General features: G+C 41.2%; 1 protein-coding gene across 1 annotated transcript; it reads left to right on the top strand.

Annotated features, from left to right (window-relative positions):
• The first annotated feature begins 1,879 nt into the window (after positions 1-1,879).
• On the top strand, positions 1,880-21,489 carry DEK (DEK proto-oncogene). Its single transcript, XM_048507778.1, has 11 exons — positions 1,880-2,066; positions 3,815-3,940; positions 8,269-8,370; positions 9,939-10,048; positions 11,894-11,988; positions 13,250-13,370; positions 14,117-14,302; positions 14,847-14,982; positions 17,188-17,339; positions 18,007-18,075; positions 19,910-21,489. The coding sequence occupies exons 2-11, from the start codon at positions 3,826-3,828 to the stop codon at positions 19,919-19,921; spliced, it is 1,098 nt and encodes a 365-aa protein (XP_048363735.1). The 5' UTR covers positions 1,880-2,066; positions 3,815-3,825; the 3' UTR covers positions 19,922-21,489.
• The last annotated feature ends 2,167 nt before the right edge of the window (positions 21,490-23,656 follow it).

Genomic DNA, 23,656 nt, shown 5'->3' with positions numbered 1-23,656 from the left:
TGGGCTGAGAGAGCACTGAGAGAACTATGACTGCAGTGGAGAAGTGGGAAAACAAACCTGGTTCACCAGATTAGAGTGCTCTGCTCTTAACCACTACACCACACTGGCTTTCTAACAATGATCGTAATGTTACCCGCTGCTAGGACAATTTGTAACAGTGATTCACCTGAGCAGCAACAAATCGGCTGGGAGGCAAGATTTTCTGAATGAAAAGATTTTACTATAGCACCAATGAATCTTCCACTACAAAGACTTTTGCTATGCAACCACGCTGGGCAGGGGAACATGCAGGGTTCTTATAGGGTCTTCAGGGTTACATCAAACAGGGCAATCAAGAACACAATAGACAGCTTCTAAGATCAAAGGAAACGATTTAAAACACAAGACAAGGTACTTCAGAAAACAGTGAATAAAAGCTGGCGACTTCTCGCAATGCTATGTCACCAGGAGAGTTCGTAGAGGTGGGAGAGTCGAGGCGGGGAAAGTCCTTATCTTGGGTGCTGACCACAGTCTTTAAGAGGAGGGGCTGGTGGAGGGCTGCAACCCTCGCTTGGGGGTCCCGCCACAGCCGTTTGTCAAGGTGGGGTCGTTGAAAACAAAAGTAGCAGTTTGGCTGCCCGGGGTGTGGATGTTAGAACACAATAAAGAATCCAGCACCCTTTTGTGTGAGTTCATTGTCCTTTGTGATTGGAGATCCGGGGTTATTGTGAATATAATTAAATCATCTTCAGGGTACATGGAAGGAAAGAGGCAATCAATCTGCAAGTAGCTGAAGTCCCCCAGAGAAAACAAAAAAAAACTATCTAACAGAAATGTACCTAACTAAATATAACAGAAGGAAAAACAAGTTTTAATCATGCAAAAATGTGTTATTCTATTGAGATTCACTGCTCACAATAAGAGTCATGTGTCTAAAAAAATTGTGTAAAGATCAAAGCCTCCTTAAGTGTGCTGCTACATCCGATGTTGTATCATAACCAGAAGCAACAAATGTAACTTTAACAGCTCAACCCTAACACTGGGATGCTGGTACATCATCATGGGCACAATGCCAGTGTATCTATTTAGTACCTTATGCTCCCACAGCAGAAAAATGACACCATAGCAACTGGATCTGAATTTCACAGTAGAAAAAAGTTTGGATTTATACACACACACACCTTTCTCTCTTGTAAGGATACTTAAAGGGGCTTACAAACTCCTTTCCCTTCCTCTTCCCACAGCAGACACCTTGTCAGGTAGGTGGGGCTGCGAGAGTTCTGAGAAAACTGTGACTAACCCAAAGTCACCCAGCAGGCTTCATGTAGAGGAGCAAGGAAACCAATCCAGTTTACAAAATAAGAGTACGCTGCTGGGGAATCTAACCCAGTTTTCCAGATTAAAGCTCACTGCTCTTGACCACTACAGGGCTTTGGTGTATGTATTTATTTAGTAGGAAAGCCAATCTCCCTTGGAATTTATATGAACACTTTCAGTACAATGCCAAACTGAAGAACATCCGTCTAAACGCACTGAAGTCAACGGGCTTAGAAGGAGCGTGCTTGGTTTAGAATTGAAGGGTCACTCCGTCCTGTGTGACTTTCCCAGCAGGCTAGAACTGTCAGAGACGTATTTATTGCTCTGCTTCTCAATCCAGATGTGAAAGAGAGCCCGCGCGACGCCGCAGTTCCAAGTAAACACACGCGGCCGCCCCCGCCAACCAAAGAAACAAGCGGCCTGGGGGCTCTGCCCCGCCCACAATTTCCCCGAACCGTCGCGATCCCTGCGCATGCGTCATCCTCGAAAGTACCCTCCCTGCCCTTCCTTCCTGCCCTTCACTTTCTCTCTCCGCCTGACGTCACTCACGTCCTGTGCGCTGATTGGCCGGCGCCTTCCCGCTTCCTTCTTTCCTTTTGACAACCCGCCATTTTGAAACGTTGTTGATTTTCTGAAGAGGAACGCTGAACTCGCGCCCGGCCCCGCCCGCCGCTTTGGCCTCCCCGTCAACCGCCGCCCCCTTTCCCCTTCCGTGGGCGGTTTTTGTTGGCTGTGGCCCTTGTTGCCCTCTTACCTTCTCCGGCAAGCAGGTGGGTGTTCCTTTCCTCCCTCAGTAACGGTCGAAGCCCGTTAACCGAGGGGCGGGGGGGGGGGGCTGTTTTCGTCATCCCAAATGTCCCCAAGCCGATCTGAGCCCACCGAATCTGCCGAAACATCATTAGAAACGGAAGGAGAGTTGGGACGCATGAGAGCCTGCATTGTATGCCTTTTGAATGTTTAGGATTTTTTTATATGCATGTCGGCCGCCCTGATTTTGAGTATGGGCAGGGTATAAATGCAATAAAATGAAAACAGATCCCTGAAGAAGAGATCTGTGTAGCAATTGTGTAGCCTACCCTACCTTGTTCTGGAGAGGACTGAGTCAAGTTAGGTTGTACCCAAAACATTTCTTAAATAGTAATACACTTTTGTGGGAGGCTGTTGTCTGTTGCATGAAGTGGACTCCTGAGGTGGGGAAGGGATTTTTTAAAGGGCCAAAGAGGAAGAAAATCTATCCAGTTTGCCCCAGATTTTTGATATATTGTTTAACAACAACCCCCCCCCCCTTCTATCTCACGGAGCAGAAAGGTGGTGTTATCTAGCCAATTGCCCCTTTACAGAAGACAGGAGAGAATGTAGCCTGATGCCCCTCTTCTCTGCTACCTTCCTTCCTGATCCACGTGGCTTTTTATTCTTAAGGATCCTGTGACTCCCATCATCTACTGTTTGAGGGTTGTAGCAGGCAGGAACCAGTCCACCAGTACATACCTAGTGAAATCCAGCCATATGCGTTTTGTAAATGAAAGACAAAAATCAGTTGAAGTGATTGGTAAACTCTGGTAATCAGACCTACTGTATTTTGCATTCAAAATAGTACAAGAAAAATATATTTATTTTTCTTGCATTTGTTAAATTTTGATTTGCTTCATTCTGTAACTAGGATTTACATTTTGTGGAGTGTAGAATCTTTTTTAACAAAGATCCCTGGGATCTAATGGGTTACTATAAGTATGCAAACATGAGTTGAGGCACAGTCCACAGCCTGAGGCTGCTGGAGGTGGAGCCTCCAGAGAGCTTTCTGGCAGCACAGGGAGGCAGAAAATACAGGAAAAAAACCTCCCTGCCACCAGAAAGCCCTCCATAGGACTTAATAGACTTAACACCACCCAAAAGAGTGGTGCAGGCCCAGGCCAAGGCATGCACCAACAGGGCTGGCAGGAGCACTGGTGCAGTGCCCAGCACCATGTCCAAACATTCCAGATGGCTGTGCGGCTGCTCACCATCACGTTTACCCCTCCACCAGGGTAAGTGTCCCAGGGAGGCCAAATCCATCAGTGCAGGCCCGTGCCACCTCCATAGGATGATCCCCCCTCCCATTTGGTTTGGGGTGTTAAGACTGAGGAATAACAACTAAGATAGCCACCAAAAGAACTTAATCTTTGCCTTTTCACGATTTTACCAGTATGTTCACAGTTTAAATTGTGTTTGATAAACTTTTTAAAAACAAAACACAGAGTACATGTTACAGTCATTAAGATGTTGTCTCTGTGTATATAACCAGCTTGCCTAGAACAAGTTTCCTTTGAAAGGGATTATTCTTTCTTTTTCTTAGTATCATGCCTTGCACAGTAATTAACGAGGGAAAATGTGAACATTTAGATTTCTTAAATAACTGAATAGTTAAGTTGTCTGTCTCTAAAGTAACTGAGCACTCCTTGCCTGCCCCAGCTGTGTTTTAAATATAATGGAAAGTCACTCTTTCATTGTTGGTGTTTTTCCATCTTCTATTTTTGTGCAGTTGAACCAGCCATGACTTCTATTTCCGAGAAAGATGACGTGCAGTCTGCTGAGCAACTAGAAGAAAGAGAACCTAAAACTGAAAATAGTGATGAGGAGGAGGAAGAAGAAGAGGAAGAAGAGAAAGGTTTGTGATATCCTTAAAAAAGACAACTGTTATGGGACCATGCAAAGCAGGAGACTTGCCATGCACACATGTTAAGGAGGACACATGTTAAGGAGGAGATTTGCCATGCACACATCTTTGAATGTCAGCTCCATGCTAATTTCTTTGAATTTCTTACACATTTAGAGGCTGTAGGTGCAGACAGCTTCTGATAACCCGTCTAGATAAAATGTTTGTACATACATTGCTACAAGAATTATAATTTAAAACAACTGCCTATGCTACAATGGGGTCTGTTTATTCTGTGACTGCATTCTGATAGCAAGGCAAACCTCCATTTGCTTGTTGATGTGTTCACATGAAGTCTTCCTGATTTCAGAAGCCTTGAATCAAGCTGTAGTTTGCTGTGGATTCCAGGGCTAATTCCAGAGCATTCTGCCCCTGTGTTCAGACTCCTTCTGTGGATGGTTCAGTTCAAGGGCTGCAGTTCAATCTGTTCCTGTGCCCTGGTTCCCACTGCAAGAAAATGAGTCCAGTGCCATCACTTCCCTTAACTTAATTGTCCAAGCAGCAGTTTTGTGGGCAGTAGGAAAAGTCAAAGAGGATAGCTAGCCACTGTTTCACCAGTAGTCTGCAAAGCTCAGTTGAGAAGCTTGGGTCTCCCCCTGCTTTTTCTTATTAATCTTTTCAGTTGAATGCTGTTGCTGGTATCTTGTTCATTAAACGATAACAGTCACTATGTATGATAACGTGTTTCTAATGTCAGGGATGTGGGTATCTGATAGTACTTCTTTTTTTTGTTTGCATGCACTGCATATTCATAAAGGAATCTTTCATACTTTTATACTCAAAACTGACTGCTTGTTGAATAAAGATGTGCAGATTAAGTTTAGCAAATACAATAATTATAATCACTTTTTATTTATTTATTTTATTTTAATTAAATTTATAGGCCGCCTCATCCCCAAAGGGCTCGAGGCGGCTCCCAAAGGGAGTTTTTAGTATTAATGTGTTAATATTTCTAGTAAATAGCAGATGTGGGTCCCAAAATAAACTCTAGAAAACCTACACATGACATGATTCTGTTTATTAGAGCAACCAAATTACATATATTGTTGTGCCGTGTGTTATTTGGTTAGCCCTTGTAAAAGCTGTCATGAGTGATGTGATTGTAAGGTATGGCTAGTGTTGCTACTAATCAGACAACAGTCATGAAGGAGTAACCACATTCCATCAAAATGATGAGCCTTTCTTCTTAAGCTAGCTCTGTCCTATGATCTTGGTGCTTTCTCTCTGTCTAGTCATTGAGGGGTGCTGATTATAGGTAAGGTTGATATTTAAAGTACTGCCTGGTCGCTTCTGACTTATGTGAATACTGTGAATGAAGGCCCCGGAAAACATTTGTCTGGATATGCTTCTTTGCTTGGACTCCCCAGCCCCAACCAGCCTTTCCCTGAAGCTACTATTTGTGGAGGTCTTGGGGAAAAAAACGACACCATCAACTCACTCAGTCATGTTGAATGTCCAGCCACAGCCTTGAGCTCACCACCGACAACCACAGCAAGCCATAAGCTGCTTCTTGGGAGCCCAGAGCCACAACCCGGTGGTTGTATATGTGTGCTCATGTGTGAGTGCTTAGGGCAGTGATAGTGAACCTTTTTGAGACCAAGTGCCCAAATTGCAACCCAAAACCCACTTATTTATCACAAAGTGCCAATACAGCAATTTAACCTTAATACTGAGATTTTAGTTTAGAAAAAACGGTTGACTCTGAGGCATGCGTTACTTGGGAGTAAGTTTGGTGAAGCAACCTTGCAACGCTTCAAACGGGTGACTCATGACCCTAGGAGGGTTTACTCAGAAGTAAGCCCCATTGCCAGCAACCGAGCTTACTCCCAAGTAAAGGATAGCACTTTAGTTCTTCCCATGAAAATCAGTGGGGTTTAACAGCGCTTAACAGGGTTACCTACAGTGCTTCCCCAAAACTAGGTCTTCGGTTTAATGCTAACACTGTTATCACACTGGGGGCCTGGCGGGGGGAGGGGTGTGGGGGGAGAGAGAAGTAAAACTTTCGCTTTCTGAAACCCAATAAACCCCCCACCACAAAATAGAAGTAAAAAGACAGTCAAGGAAGGCAATCCTAAGCAAGAATGCTGTGCAATGGGTGGATAACTTCAGGAAAGCTAAATTGGTGGAGCAGCCATCTGATCTGCAGTTTTTCCTTCACATGTCATCACAGGACTTCCCACAAAAATTCAACAGGAACAGAAAAATAAAAGCAGTTCTAGCAAAGATCTTGGTGTGCTTTAAAAAAATCCTAAATGCATCTTGGTTGCTCCACCCTAGGCTTGATCTGCCCAGGCGATCGGCAAAAATTTTTTGGGTCTGAGCGTTTCCCCAGTGTGTGGAAAGGAACACATTTTGTTTGTTCAACCCCTCGAGCAGCAGCAGCCAGCCTGCTGCAGCCTCCAGCAGGTCCTGTATGCACGCGTGCTCACAGAGAGGGCTCTGAGTGCCACCACTGGCTTAGGGAATCAGTTTTCAGGTGAATATTTATATATAAACGAGAAATACCACTGACTGACTGACTGACTCATCAAAAGAACTCAAAAACCACCGAAACTACAAAGTTGAAATTTGGCACACCGGTTCGTTATGTGCTTCAGGTGCTTGCTAAGAAAGGATTTTCCAAAATATTCACTTCCACTCGACTTATTAGATATTTACTGTTCAACTCTGGCCATCTGCATGAACATTCTAACTGTAGCAGTTAAACTCCACGAGTTTCATGTCCTTCAACATGGTACTTTCAATGGTTTTTGAGTTATTTTGATGTCAGTCAGTGAGTGGCATTTCGCGTTTATTTATATATAGTTTCATGTCCTTCAACATGGTATTTTCGATGTTTTTTGAGTTCTTTTGATCAGTCAGTCAGTCAGTGGTATTTTGCGTTTATATATATAGCTTCGTTTCACAGGACATTATAATGAAGGGCACTTTGAAGCTCTATCTTCATTTGTCACATCGACAAGTTCTGCTAATGCCCACCAAACAACAAGCACGTTTGATCCAATAGTGCTCCAACTGCATTCTAGCACCGCCCTCCTAAACGCATACGAACCTGTTCCTTCTGCTGAAACTGCTAAAGGGAGAAGAGGAGTTAAACGCAGAAAGCGATTTACAGATTGCATTAGAAAAAGACAACTACGGGAAGCTGCTGCAAAATATGCGAAAACCCACCCATCAGTCCACAGACAGGCTGTGAGGAAATATGCTGCATGTCACCCCAAAGTTCACAAACAGGCTGTAAAGAAGTATGCTGAATGTCACCCCGAAATTCATAGAGAGGCTGTGATGAAGTATGCGGACTGTCACCCCGAAATTCACAGACAGGCTGTAAGGAAGTACGGAAGTACGTAGCAAAGCACGGGTATCCAGCTAGTAGTTCATACCTGTTTCTTTTTTATCCAGTGAAATTACAGTCATTTTCTCTTTGTTTATAATTTTATTTTGGGGCACCCCTGCCGAGATCTACCTTGGTATATATGGACTACAGGATTTGTCATTATTCTTTTCTGGAACCCTTGTAGCTGATTTCCCTGCTCTGAGTCCAGTTTAGGGTAACAGGGAATGCCATAGTATGAATTATCTTAATTTGGTTCCTAGGAGCACATCTTTACACTTAAGCATCTTTTCTAGCTCCTTTGTAACTGCCCTTCCTAGTCTTAGTCTATTGATTTCTTGCTTGCAGTCTCCCATTTGGTTGATAATGGAGTCAAGGAATTGAAAATCTTTACCATTACCAACATTAAAGTTTTGTAATAGTAAAGCTGAATCTAGAAGCTGAAATAGTGAACAGGTCTATGACTGGAGGAATAAGGTATTTTGATTCTGAAGAGGTACAGGTGTACCTGGTCATGCTGGTTTCTAACCTTGGATTTCTTCAGGGACTTGTCTCTGCATGGAAACTGAAATTGAGGAAGTCTGCAGGAGTGTTTTTTACTATTTCCTTTTGGTGTTAGGGCTGCTGTTTCCATCAGTTTCAGACATGGCCACATCCATACTTCTGTAAATTTGAGGCTAGACCGCCATAATGTTCAGTGTGTGAATCTAGCTCTGCTGATTGCTTGTCAGTGACTTGCTTCTGCAGAAAGCTTGCATATTCTGCATCCTAGAGAAGAGCAAAATTCTGGTTGAAAGTAAGAGGCATGGAAAAGGTTTTGTGTTATCTGTAATGGCTGATCAGGCTTTCAGCAGCTGGTAAATTTGTGGGTGGAAGAAGACTCAAGAATACAGGGGTAAAGAATACCTGTGCACAGAAGGAAAATACTTTTAATGATCTCTTTCAGAAAAGAGCCTCATTGTTGAAGGAAAAAGAGAAAAGAAGAAAGTAGAAAGATTGACCATGCAAGTGTCCTCATTACAAAAGGAGCCTTTTACAATTACACCTGGTAAGTTTTTAAAGTTTATTTCTGTAATAAGCTCAGACGTTTTTCCTTTTTTTTAGAGTAAACTTGCCAAATTAGAACAGGTTTTCTCTTAGAAATTTATCTTACAGCAATAAATTATCACAACCCCTGATCGAAGTCTCTCTCTGATTTTCTACTATGTTACAAATAGCAAGTCTCTTAGACTGGAGAGTTGTGAACCACACACTCAGATTTTACTGTGCCGTGTCCACTGTCGAATTCAGCTGTGTGAGGCAAAGTGGGTTTCTCTTGAGCATGTTTTCTTTTACACACCAAAATTCCTTTATCTTCCACTAGAGAACACAAAAGTGACAAAATCCAGGCCCCTTGACTCTGGATCTTTCATAGTGTGTAGTGGGTTATGTGAGTTGAGCCCAACACAGGAGACGCATATAACAAAACATATTTATTTAGTAGGCAAGTGTGACCCATAATTCCTTCCCAGTTATCAGAGCTGGGTGGTGCATTATGCTTAATTATTGCAGTGTTCTTTCAGCATTTCAGACTGAAAGACAGTAACTATGTAGCTTTAACAATTTGCTATTTTTGTTGAGGAACAGCGTCTAAATCTTGCTTAATGTAAAATCATGCTTGACTCCCTGCCCAGTAAGGATACATCTTCTCCCTTCTCCCTCCAAAACCCCAACTTGTCCATTGGCTGACTTAAAACAGCTCACATTTTTTTCCCCCTCACCCCAGAATTTAATTAAACCTTTGAAATCCAGTTGGTCTGTGCAGAATGGCAAGAATCACAACTGATGTTTGGCTGCCTGGTGATTTGAATAGGCTTAATCTGTAGTGAGTTGGGATGAGCAACTTTTTTTCCAGCAATTTTTGCCTCCAGCTTTTAAAAACTTGAAAATTGTCAGAAAAGCCAATAGAGTCTAAAGGTTTTTTTTTACGGGATTCAGCTCATTATAAGAAACCAGCAGAGAAAATAAATTTCTTTTTTTAAGGATTTTATTGAGAAAATTAGAAAATGGAGTAAAATAAATTTCCACTCACAATCACTCAGTTCCTGGGGATAAAAACACACACATAAAAGTATTGTCGAAGGAGTTCATGGCCGGACTCAACTGGTTGTTGTGGGCTTTCCAGGCTGTGTGGCCGTGGTCTGGTAGAACTTGTTCCTAACGTTTCGTCTGCATCTGTGACTGGCATCTTCACAGGTGTATCACAGCGAAAAGCGACACAGGTGAAATGTTAGATCTACCAGACCACGGCCACAACAACCAACACACATGCAAGGTTTCCTAGGATGTAATTTAGAGGTGAAAGACAGGATTTGGATATCGAGAGAGGAAGGATGGGAAATCAAATATTATATATTTATTTTATCTTGTAGTGGACGTCCAGGAGACAGAGACCTAATGACCAGCACTAAATTCTGTTCCCCCTTACGTCAATCTGCTGTCCCTCTCAGAAACAGTAAAAATAATGCTGTTTTAATAAGTTGTCTGTAATAAACAAGTTTACTCATTAAGTAGGTAATTAGATGATGTTCTACTTTTCTGTCAAGACATCCAACATCGTGCACGTTTTCCTTTCAGGAAAGGGGCAAAAACTCTGTGAAATTGAAAGGATACAGTATTTTTTAAGTAAGAAAAAAACAGATGAACTTCGAAATCTGCACAAACTTCTTTATAATAGGCCAGGCACAGTAAGTATTCTTCAATTATTCTCTTTCATCTTATTTGAGATTAAGTGTGAATTATAGAATGGCTTCTTATAGGCATTTTATTTAGGGTGTTCCACTTCTTTGTATAAATGCTTTAGGTAGCTAGAGATTCCTGAGATGAGCCTAGATGAGTTCTATAATGGAAATGTGTTTCTTTGAATTTCATAGAATGGACATCCGGATAATTAGCCTTGATCCAAAGAGCTATGCAAGAATGCTCTGATAGATAGCCAGTGCTATGTGTAACTTTTGACTTTATTAAATGCTCTCACGAACTGCCTTGAATCAACTCAATTTCAAAAGCCAGTTTCTTATGAAGCATTGAAAGGTAATATTTGACAGTCCAATACCTCTTTGCTTCTGAAACTAGCTGGCTGGGCCTTTGGACTGTGACCAGTTGTGTTTGTGAGATAAGCATCTGTATGGTCCATTTTTAAAAAATGCAGACCTAGTTTGGTTTATCTTGGTTTGTTTTAAATATTCTTTGAAATAAAAGAGGTGTACTAGGATAATGAACACATAAAGTTGCGTCATAATCTAACTAACGGCACTTTGTTGAAAGTAAGCCCCATTGAATAATGGTGGTTTTACTTCTGAGTAAATATGTTTAGGATCTCTGCATTAGTCTTTCAAGATTTACCTGCTTTGACTGGCAATGTCTGTCCCTTTTCTGATAGATGACTTTCATATCATCTGATACCAGACCCTGTAAATTCTAAACCAGAGGCAGACAACTTATGATGCTCCACATGAAGCACCCATAGGTTGGCCGCCTCTGCTCTAGACGCTGTGGATTGAATCTGGGACATTCTGCTTGCAGAGCTTTGTGATGTATTTCTTCTGTACTTATACTAACAATACATTGTATGATATGGATGCTACTGGTGCCTTCTGGTACAAGGGTTCTTTCACAAATGCAAGGGGTTTTCTGCTGCAGAAATGGCTGTTATGTTAGCAAAGCCTTCTTTTACCAAGATGCCTAGCAGAAAAGATCCATAGACATGCCTGGACCATTGATTGATTGATTGATTGATTATATTTATATACCGCCCTCCCCCGGAGGGCTCAGGGCAGTGAACAGCATAAACATAAATAGGGCGCACACGACTAAAAACTAGAATCCATTAAATTAGTTTCCTGGCTCTATATAAATAAAATAAAACCCCATCTCATTAAAACGCAGCGTACTAAAATCAACATAATAGATGGCACCTACTATCAAATCCCCTAAAAGAAAAAGGGGGGGAGGGGGCAACAGGATCCACTGATGTTATAGGAAGGGGGGGCCATCAGCGGCCAGCCTCCCCAAAGGCCCAGCGGAACAGCTCAGTCTTGCAGGCCCTGCGGAACTCACTAAGATCCCGCAGGGCCCTGACAGCTGGAGGGAGAGCGTTCCACCAGGCTGGGGCCAGAGCTGTAACGTCATTTATAGAAATGTGAAAAAAAACAAAAACAGCTTCCATACAAACACAGGAACATTCTATTCATGTTTTCTTGTTTGTTATTGGACAACCGGTTTTAGGATACCTTTTGATGCCAACAAGTATTTGCAGCTTGTAGTGTTTCTGTGCTCCACGGTTCTTTGAATTCATGGACAGGTTTCTTTAATAGGAATTGCTACAGCAGCTGCAAATTGTGATGTTTGATCTTTTTGCTCTTTTTTAAAGCATCACGAAATAGTCATCTTTACGCAAAAATGGTGTGTGGGCCAAAGCAGGGCCTAGCAGTCCTGTTTTTGAACTTTAAAGAAACAGTTTGTGATGCACAATCTCTCAATTAATTTCAACTATTTTAATTTTTTACAACATCTATTGTGTTGTGCCATAGGTTGCGTCACTGAAGAAGAATGTGGGACAGTTCAGTGGGTACCCGTTTGAAAAAGGAAGTGATCAATATAAGAAAAAGGAAGAAATGTTAAAAAAGTAATGTTTTAATATTTCTTGATATAATTAAACTGTATTAATGCATACATTCCAAATCTTGGGTAAACTGCATAAAACCCATTTCTATCCCAGAATGTCATTTAGTTAACATTTGCACTCTGACAAGCATTTTGTTGTAAGCTGCACTCTAAACAGTACTTGGGGTGTAGTGTATATGTGAATACTTGTATCTGAGAGGAATTAGTTTACTAAGGCCGTTTCTGCATCGCCCTGAGGTTAATCGACGCCTGGGCTGTGCGCCAAAAAAGGCTTCCCAGGCCGCAGCAGCAGCTGCACCTGAATGGCGCTTCCTCCTCCTCCCAGGGCGGCTGTCATCGCAAACAACAACCCCTTTAAAGGTTAACAATCCCGCTGTCTCCGCCTCCCCCCCCCACCACGGTGTCCTCCTCGCTTCAAGTGGGAGGCCGCAGCCCCGCCCCACACTGTCCCTCGACCTCCAGGGGTCGGAGGGCAGCTATGGCTGGGCTGCACGCCTCGCAGGCTAATTCCAGGAGGACACCGTGAGTGGGCGGGGAGGGCGCAGAGGCGCCGCGGAGCCACCTGCCGCCTGCCCGCCTCCCTCGCCCGCGGAGCAGGCTCCCGCCCCCACGCCGGCAGAACTCCTGCCGGCTTGGGGGCGCCTCCTGGCCGTGCAGAAACGGCCTAAGAGAAGAGAGCAGCACGTAGACCAGCCCTGTGCCACGGATTGGTGGGAGCATCCTCCGAAGGATGGAGAGGGAGCAGACAAGGACCCCACCAAGAACAGGGGGCAGTGAGCAGGCCAGCAATGAACGTACAGGCAAGCAGGGAGCTGAAGATCTGAAAGGTGAGCAGATAGCTGATGATGGGGAGTGGGCAGAGAACAGGTGAAGGGGCAGGCGGAAGAGGAGCAGAGAACAGGTGAAGGGGCAGGCGGAAGGGGAGCAGAGAACAGGTGAAGGGGTAGGCAGAAGGGGAGCAGAGAACAGGTGAAGGGGCAGGCAGACAAACTAAAGATGGGGCATGAGAGGGGGAGGCAGCAGAAGAAAGCAAGGGGCTATTGAGGTTTTCAGAGCAAGTAAAGGGGAGGCAAAATTGAGATTCCCCTTCTTTAAGTTCTTTCAGGTATCCATTGGTATTAGTGCATAGAGGTGTTTGATTCTAGGTACTTATTAATTCTTAGTTGTAATCCACTTGATAGTCCTTGTGATTAAAAAGTAACATCAAACATTATTTTCTCTGTATTGATTTCAAATTGTTCAATAATTTTTTCTCTCTACAGATACAGAAATGCAATGCTGAAAAGTATATGCGAAGTTCTTGATTTGGAAAGATCAGGAGTTAATAGTGAACTGGTAGCCAGAATCTTAAATTTCCTGATGCATCCAAAACCTTCAGGCAAGGTGAAATGAGATTTATCTGTTTTTAAATCACTCTTGCGACACAGATTAGCATAAGAAATGGAGAGGGGAAGTCTGTAAAAAGGTTCATGCTTTTAATATTTAGATTCAAGTACAATAGCACTTTGGAAACAAACAAGATTTTCTGCATATGAACCTTTCAGAGTCAAAACTCCCCTTGTCAGATATCTTGACCAACACAGCTAACCTCTGAAATGTGTGTGTGTGTGTATATATATATATACACACATTTATATATATATATATATTCATACACACATACACATACATATATCGTGTTTCCTTTTATCATCAAGAATATCTCTGAACAACTTTTGAGCTACCAGCAAGCATCTCATAACTGTTTTATGTTTTTGCTTGTGGGAAGCACAGGGGAATGGAGGAAACCACTGTGTATAAAAGGCAGAAATAGGCAAAACTAGACTAGCATTATGTTAAAAAAATATTAGCAGCATAAAAGCTGAATTGAACATTGGGATTCCCCCTGAGGATATTTTTTAAAGGAATCAGCCTGGCACCTATTAAGATGACTGTATAGCTGAGAATATTTTTTGAGAAATCTGGTACTCATTCAAAACAAACTGAGGAAAAGATGTTTATGTAATTCAATGGATAATGACCATAAAACTCAAATACGAAATCTCCTAGTTGATCTTGTGCAGTCTGGGCAATTTTCGCCCTTAATATTTCTATATAACTGTATTTTTGAATGTGTCAATATTTTATAGCCATTACCAAAATCTAAAAAAACATCCAGCAAAGGAGGTAAAAAAGAACGCAGTAGCTCTGGAACAGCAAGAAAAGCCAAACGCACCAAATGTCCTGAGATCCTGTCAGATGAATCTAGTAGCGAGGAAGATGAAAAGAAGGAAAAGGATGAATCATCCGAAGAAGATAAAGAGAGTGAAGAGGAGGTAAATGCTGTTTATGGTCTGCAGAGGATAACACTGACTAACCGCAGAGTTTTTTCCCACCTTCCTCTTCTGCTCAGCAGTCCTGTATTTTTTCATTCCAGTTTTTGTTGCTGTAGTTCATAGGTGACCATAGAACGTGCACCATATTGCAGTGGGAGAAAGGGGATAGCTATAAGTAGTCATTGGCTGGTATCTGCACTAGCAAAGCAAACTCTGTGGAGCAAACGGGCCAACACAAGGAGGGAGTGTGTGACGTACTGTTTTGACAGGTCCCTTGATCTTCAACATTGTTTTTTGGGAATGGCTCAGCAAACGACCATTCTAAGAGGTTGGACCCCCCCCCCCCCCCCACTACGCTTAAGTTGCAGACAGCTAGCACCAAGTACAAAGGATTTTAATTGCAGCGCTGCTGTGTTCAATCTTTGCTGCAAGAAGAACTTTCTAACTATATCTTTTCCAGTAGATTATTTCTGTAGTCTTGGGAGAACACCGTAATGTTAAAAAAGTAATAGATGTTCTGTGATGTTCTTTTTCTTTTCAACAGCGACCTAAAAAATCAACTCAAAAAGAAAAAGCTAAGCAGAAGACAACTCCAAAAACCAAAAAGGGCACAAAGAACGCTAATGTCAAAAAAGCAGATAGCAGTACAACCAAGAAGAATCAGAATAGCTCCAAAAAAGGTAAATCCCTATTTCAAGAACTTATAAGAGCCTTACTAGGTAGACCAAAACTGTTTTCAGTTATCTACATATTCCTTTGGAATCAGGTGATTTAAATTTTCCTGATTGCTACCACTGCCATATAGTCGCCTGTTTTCATGTTCACCATTGGCCATTGAAGCCAACACTGGAATCCCTGGGTTGAACTTACCTGATATCTCTGTCTCTCCTGGTATATTTCCCATGGATGAACCAATTACAAAGATGTGGTAAGTTGCTGGGAATTTGAATGTTTACTCTTACAGGCAAAAGAAACAAGTGATTGTTGTACACATGCACATCCATGTGGCTGGATTTAAAGTTGTTATTATAATTGTAGTGTGCTTAACATGTTAGACCATTGGAAATGCAGTTACAATCTTAACAAGAATTTGTGGAGGGGTGACAAATACAGTTATTTCCTATGAGAGAGAACTTGCTCTTTATACCTTACCTAATTACACTTTTCTGAAGATGTTGCACCAGAAGCAACAGAGGCTGGCTACCAGCTCCTGGCGGGGAAAGACTGGGAAAAATGCTAGCAGGCGAGTGGTAAATGAATAAACAAAGTTTTGTTCAGACTGACAAAGTGGCATGTAACAGTGGAGAGGAGCTCGGTGTTACAGATCCAGAAACCCCTTTATATATCGAAATCCATGGGGAGGGGATTTATAGCCAGTGCATCATAAATCATCATAAGATAATACAGAGTACATATGTTATGAAAGATTGACATATTTCATTGACATTTCAGAATTAAACATCCTTTTGTTATCTGTTGGGAGTATCATCATAATGGTCTCAAAATCTTAAATAACAGTTTGGTTGCTCATTTGACTGATCTACTGGTACAAATTGTCAGATTGATAAGAGAAGCTGTTTACGCTGGTATTAAGTTACCCAGGTCTTAAAATAATATTGAATAAATCTAAAAGTATTTGGGAAAGTACAACATAAAAATACATGGAAGAAACCAACTTTTATAATGGCTGCAGTTATAAGGAAATGTTACAACTGGTGCTTGTATTTCTTCCAAAACAAACTCTTCCTGTTTGTTTGTTTGTTTGTTTATTACATTTATATACCGCCCTCCCCGAAGGCTCAGGCTATCTTTAAAGGCAGAAGATAACACCAAAAATACCAAACGTTCTGTTTTCTTGTTAAGTAAAATTTGCTTAATGATCTAATTCCTTGCATAATTGTAACGGTGGGGGGGCTGGCAGCGTTTCTTTTTCTAACAAAAAACTGGTCAAGTGCAAAGGCTTCTGGGTTCTTAATATCTATTTGATCTAGAGCAGGGGTAGGGAACCTGCGGCTCTCCAGATGTTCAGGAACTACAATTCCCATCAGCCCCTACCAGCATGGCCAATTGGCCATGCTGACAGAGGCTGATGGGAATTGTAGTTCCTGAACATCTGGAGAGCCGCAGGTTCCCTACCCCTGATCTAGAGTCTAAAAATTAGACTAGACCCGGCGCTACAAAGATGTCACATGAAGAAAACTCAGATTATATAGCAAGGAGCTTCGGTCCAAAAAGTTACTTGACATCGTCCCGGCCTCCAGTGGGGTTGGGGGAAGTACAGGGAAGGTTTTTACCGCCATCTGAGTTTTATTCTGTATTTTACTCTGGTTTTCTTAGAAGCATATTGTCATTGGTTTTAAATATTATATTAATAGTATATTGTGTTGTTCACCACCCTGAGCCCTTTGGGGGAGGGCGGCAAATAAATCTAGAGAGAGAGAGAGAGTATAAAACAAACTGCTCATGCTGAAAGTGACAGCAAGGTAACAGAATATGTGTATGTCAGTCTCAGATATTTTGGCAAATTTTCTGTAGGGGTGAAGGCTGCACAGTTAAAATAAAGACTTCATGGGGAAAAGTTTTGAGGAGGGATTGGTGGTCTCAAAAACTTATACTGAATGGAAATTCAGGCACAATAGGCAGCAAGGGGAAATATGGATTCATTTGGAGGAGCAAGAGATCTTTGGTTGGCTGAGAGCTGGTGCAGCTGAAAGAACCACAGACATTTCCTCACCCTTCCACCCCAAACCTTTGGAAGTTTCCCTACTGTGAAAAAGCACATGATCATGTAGTTCTTCTGATCCTAGCCAAAATGCTGACCTTGGGGAAAGAAAAGAAACATCCAATCTCTGTGTTTTAATAAACTAAATATCTTTCATGTTTAGAAAGCGAATCTGAGAATAGTTCCGATGATGAGCCTTTGATTAAAAAGTTGAAAAAAAAGCCACCTACAGATGAAGAACTGAAAGAAACTGTGAAGAAGCTGTTAGCGGATGCTAACTTAGAGGAAGTCACCATGAAGCAGATTTGTAAAAAGGTAAGTGTTTAATATTAGTTTTGTACACCAGTATGTTACTGAGTGTGGGTCTTTCTGTGTGAATATATCTATGTACACACAAACATTCATGTTCTCTTGGTGCAGAAAAAATAACGTAAAAAATGGATGACTTTTATTTTCTTTGACAGTATTTGAATCCACTACTGTCAATATTTTACTGTTTACCCTCCAGCTCCTCCATAGGGCAGAATCGAGACATGCCTTATTTGTAAAATGTGCGATGTGACCCTCGTACTGAAAAGTTTGGAGACCTCTGATTTAAACAAACCAAACAGCGCTCCACTTGAACATTCAAGTCTGATTCACATGCAACGAGGAGAACACTAGGATCACAAAGGGGCTTAGAAGCTGCTCCTGATTTTACTATGTGTTGGAGAAGTGGAATGCCTTTCAAACAGATACCACGGGCAGTTTCTGTAGTTGCCTGTTCTTTTAGATCAGAGGTCTTCAAACTATGGCCCTCCAGATGTTCATAGACTACAATTCCCATGAGCCCTACCACTTGGCCATGCTGGCAGGGGCTGATGGGAATTGTAATCCATGAACATCTGGAGGGCCATAGTTTGAAGACCCCTGTTTTAGATCATCAGGAATGTATTCTGATTGTACCAGTTCACTGACCTTCATGTTACATTGGTTTCTCTAGGTATATGAAAACTATCCCACTTATGACTTGACTGACAGGAAAGAATTCATCAAAGAGACAGTGAAAGAGGTAAATGCTGGATCAGGGAAATGTGGTGTGTGACTGAAGTATTTCATGTTTCAGATGTTTGGATATCTTTTAGACTTTTGATTTGATACGTGTTTAGAGTGAATATTATTTTTTTTACTTGAAATAATTGTATAGGAAGCTATTCGTTTAGGGAAGAACCGATATAGGAGTGGGTCAATAGCAATGTGTGTATTTATTTAAAATAATTGTAACCCACATATATTTAGAGTCAGGGGAGCTAACAGTAAAACAAAACATTAATGTCCATTAACAAAACAAAAATGTACAAATTAAAAACATATAGCAAAATAAATAGTTGATCTTTTCCCCTTCCCCTCCATGCCTTCTGAAATACAACTCTTGCACAGTTAAAATGTTGCAAATGAAAGAATTTCCAATGCTCATTCTGGTAGGCAATTCCAGTGAACTACACCTACAACAGAGAGGGCCCATGATCTAGTTCAGTGATGGCGAACCTATGGCACAGGTACCAGAGGTGGCACTCAGAGCCCCCCCCCCCCCACACACACACACACATCCAGACTGGCCTGGGCCGCTGGGCTCGATTATTAGCATTAAACCTAAGACCTAGTTTGGGGGAAGCAGTGTAGTTAACCCTGTTAAGCTCTGTTAAACCCCACTGATTTTCATGCGAAGAACTAAAGTGCGATCCTTTACCTGGGAGTAAGCTCGGTTGCTGGCAATGGGGCTTGCTTCTGAGTAAATCCTCCTAGGGTAGTGATTCACCCGTTGGAAGGGTTGCACAGTTGCTTCAAAGCAAAGCCACCGACTACCACCAAGCTTACTCCCAAGTAACGCATGCCTCAGTGCCAACCATTTTTTCTAACCTAAAACCTCAGTATTCTGGTTAAATTGCCGTGTTGGCACTTTGCGATAAATAAGTGGGTTTTGGGTTGCAATTTGGGCACTCGGTCTCAAAAAGGTTCGCCATCACTGACCTAGTTGCTGCGATACAAACCTAAGAGGATACTCCAAGGAGAAGGCTGGCTGAGGAACATAGCTGGCAGGTAGAAGATGCAGTTCAGTGAGAAGGGGAACTTCTTGAGTTCTGGGGTGGTGGAAGCAGGAGTAACAGTTGGAGAAAAATAACTTTTCAAAGATAATACCAAGCAAAACCATTTAACAGATTAGGAAATGTTAGCATGTCAGGATAGGATACGGTGATTAAATAGTTGGGAAATATGCATGAAGAAGTTGGGTTAACTTCTGAATCAATCCACTTGCTCAGGTTGCTAAACAAGTTAAAATGATAATATGCATGTTAACAGTTTGTATTTTTCTTGAGTATCTTATTAACCTTCCATGCCTATTTGTATCAGCAATTTTGCAGAAAGGATTTGTTGCTAAACTAGGACTTCACAATAAGTTTATTTTCATGGCAAGTCGAAGTGAATACTGCATATTCAGAGATGGAGTTTAAAGGAAAATAGAGGTACCTGGTAGCATGGGGTCTTTGATAACTCTCACTCAGTCTTTGCCATGTTTACTTGGAAATAAGGTCTGAGTAAGTGGGAAGATGGCAAGGCAAAAGAGCTTCCATGTAGGATTGTGCAAAGGCTCAAGGACTCATTTATACTGTGGTAGAAGCTGCTCAGAGCATTGGTGTATACTTTATTTGCATGCAAGAGATCTATGGCCCTTGCTGGTACTGTACTGGTGGGCTGTGTAGGTTACGTATGAATCCCGTTGATCTCCCTGGAACTTAGTTCCAAGTAAATGGTTAAAACAGCAGTCCTGTTAATATGTTTTGAGTAAGAGGGGGTTTAAATAGTATGAATAGAAGATTAAAAGTGTAAAATGTCTTCTCTTCCAGCTTATTTCGTGATCTGATGGGGAAGAAAGCGAAGACTTGATATTAGTTCCCATGGATTTAAATATTTTGTAAACACCAGCAAAAATGTTAATTTTTTGCCCTTTTTTATAACATAGTGTTTAGTCAGGGAAGATTTTACAGACTTAATTTTCTGAGTGTTGGTGGAAATTGCTTTAATTTTTAAAAAATTGTGTTTAATGCAGTTTTTAGGTTTCTGCATGGTGATAAATGTTCCCTCCCTGCTTTTACTTTGTACATCATGAAATTATTTTCTACGTTTAGATCTGTTATAGCTGTTGTAATTTTTATTGCACTGTAATGTAGAGAATTTTTTTTAAAAAATCAAGTAATTTGAAAATTTTAATAGCACGTATGCATGCAAAGATTGTAAAATATTGCAGTATTGGGCATTACATTTATTTTGGATACATATCCGTTCTCTTGATTCGGAATAAGTCACATTTCCTGACTTAAAATGTTCTAAAATCCTCTTGCATGTGTATACATCTGAGAACCGTCAGAGCAAAATAATTGGCACATAGATGTTATTTTTGTACCTTTCTGTTGTATATAAGCTTAATTCAGATTTCTTGACAATTTTTTAAAGAATAAATGTGTTAAGAGAATTTATGACCAATGTCAGTGTTCAGGAATAGGCTGAGATTAATTAGGACGCAATTGTAACTACCATATAAGAGTTTGTTCACCTTGAAATAAATTCTAATTGCACTCTTATTTTTCAGTGTTGAAATTGGTAGTAGGGATTATCGTTGATCTTGTTCCAAAGATTTGACATAATGCCCTGTATGCAGAAACTTAATGTATAGGGGAAAAATATGGATTTGACTGCTAAGAAAAATAATATGCTTCTTTAATAAGCTTCCTTGAACAGATTACACTTTGAGAAATGGATCCTATTGAGTGGGTATGTGGTCCACAGTTCTTGAATAAATGCAGTACAACTAGTAGACAGTACCTAGAAAAATAAGCCTTGTGATGTAGGAATGACTTTATTATGGACCCTTACTTTCTTGGTAGCGTCAGCTGGACATTTCAGTATTCTTATCCAGAATGAGAACGTACTTTAAAGAGGATAAATGCTTAACTGTTGCCTGCAGTGTTAACTGTCGGTTTTTGTTGAATCTTTTTTTTCTAAATTAAAACCTCAGTTCTACAAATAAATAGGCATTGAAATTTGGACCCACAAATATTTGCTCACAACTTTGTTACCTTTGAAAAGGTATATAAGATGATCATGAACTGCAGTCCTTCAAATGCCAAACAAGTATGTGTCATAATGTGAGATGCAACCTCTTCATGATTGTATTCATTACAAGTGCTGCAGATTTTTAAATATTGTAGTAATGTGTAGTTGATCAAAGCATAAATCTGCATTCTGGAAATATTAAGCTAGCTAGTAAGCTGATTGATCTCTGCCATTTTTACCACTTGTTGTGCATGCCATTCTTTATAGTAAGGCAAATGTAACTCTCAGTTTTGTAGTCAATAAATGTCTTTTAAGGAAAATGTATATTTTGAAATTTGAAAACATGTACAGTAAAATTTGATAAAGAACCAAAGGTGCCTGTTGTGTCTCATCTAGATGGAAATACTCAACACTTTCCCTGAAATAATGTGCAAAAATCTCCAAATCCAGAGGGGAGAAAAAATTTTATGTACTGTAAGATTACCTCGTTATGACATAAACTGTCCCCTACTATGTACAGATATGAATTGTTAAAATATATACTGCCCTTAAAAGCAATAGAGTGTTGGCACCTTTGTGAAATAAGCTGGGTCAGCTGATGTCTGCTTATCTCCCAGAAGAGACCCAATGCAGTACTGTAACAGACTACATCTTGGGGTAGGTATAGACTCATTCCGGTTCCTAGAGATAAAACCATAAGATTAAGTGGTGTAAAGTTCTAGAATGTAAAGACCATTTTCCTCTGCTGACACTTGTGGCAGTGATTGCTGGTTGCATTTTCCATTTCAGCCCATATGGGGTTGATACTGGATTATGCATGTAAATCAGTTTATAAATAACAATAGCCTTTAAAGTCCCAGGATGTATTGGATTGGATGTGTTACAATAGATTTAGTCCATCATTTTCATACTTTTATACTTTGTTATGATTTATCTCCTAGGTTCTGCAAGAATCAGTCTTTAAAAGTAGGATTTACAGTACGAATAGAGATATGACAGTGCAAAAAAAGGTGTAGCAGAAATATAATAACTGAGTGGCAAATAAAGATCCTTTTTTCTTCTGGTGGAGTATTTGTGGGAGACTGAGGTCTCCACCCCTTCTACAGCCAGCACTTTGCTAAGGATCTTACAGATATATTGTTGAATTTCACAGCCAGAATCAATTGGCTGTTGTGGGTTTGTTGGGGTGAATGGTTGTGGTCTGGTAGTGTTTGCTCCTTACAATTTGCCCACATCTATAGCTGGCATCTTCAGAGGCATGTCATGGTGAGAAGTGTTTCTCTCCATAGCACAACAAAATGTGGCTACAAATACTGAAAAAACCCAAAACTAAAAACCAGAGACATTCAAAGACAACTTCAAATTAATTCCATCCAGACACGTGCAAATGTACCTCACTCTCTTGCAAAGTGGACTAAACATACCCCACCATACAATCACTCCACACTGCGCTGCAGAGAAACACATGCCCAGAGAGCGTGGGGGAGGGTGTGTCTCTTGCTGGGCCCTAAGTGGCCTGATGGAGGCTGGGCAGCCAATGGGAGTGCAGGACACACAGGGCTTTGGTCCCTATGCATCCTGTACCATAATTGGCTAAGAGTTTGTTGTCAGACCATCGGACCCGTAGCCAACTATTTATAAAAGTGAGTGGTTCTTCTATACCAGTGGTTCTCAACCTTCTTAATGCCGGGACCCTTTAATACAGTTCCTCATGTTGTGGTGCTGGAGGTTTATGTGCACTCTTCCTGTAGTGCGTGTCACTGTGGGATCAGGGCTTCTCACCACCTGCTGTTTGAAGACATGGAAAGTTAGTCTGATCATCCAGCCTTCCAGTTAGTGTCTACTGGTCTCTCTTGCCCATGAACCACTTGCTTGAGCTAGGCTGTTGGGGCATCTTACTTCCCTAGTTGGCTGCAGGAAAGGACATGGGAACAGAACATCCAGTTAGCAGTGGACATGGTTTCTCCATAAGCAAAGGTGCATGTCCAAGGCAGCTATGATCTCTGTGGTAACTCACAGAACTCAGGACAGGCCATATGAGAAATATAACTGGTTCTGAAAACCCAAGGTATTTTTTGTAACAGATATATGTCCAGTAACTCACATGTAGGACATCAAGGGTATGAACATGAACCACTGATCTGCAAAGGTCAGCATTTGCTCCTTAACTGACAGCACCTCTCCAGCCTTACCACTTACCCTTCCATTGTTCAAAGCTGTGCCATAAATTTAACAGTATTCTCTGCATAGAAGCCAAAAAGCAGCAATTATTGAAAATGCCAAAGAGACATAATTATCTGGTTCCCTAGCTCTAATGCATCCTGTTTCAGGCTTTCAGAAGCAAAATCACCTCCCAGAACTTGCCATGTAGTCGCTTTTCTTTGAGTAACTTTTTTTTTTGAGTTAATATAATTCTACATACTTGGCCATCCGTCAAATTCTACAGGAAACACAATAATTCATATATAGCTTCATTCTGAGAAGGATTGTAGAATTTTGTCTCCTTCATTTCAAGAGGATGAACAGACACAACCAAGACA

This window comes from Sphaerodactylus townsendi, linkage group LG09, assembly GCF_021028975.2.
Source record: "Sphaerodactylus townsendi isolate TG3544 linkage group LG09, MPM_Stown_v2.3, whole genome shotgun sequence".
NCBI lineage: Eukaryota > Metazoa > Chordata > Lepidosauria > Squamata > Sphaerodactylidae > Sphaerodactylus > Sphaerodactylus townsendi.
Note: the sequence above shows the minus strand (reverse complement) of the source record. Positions and strands in the feature narration are given on the sequence as shown.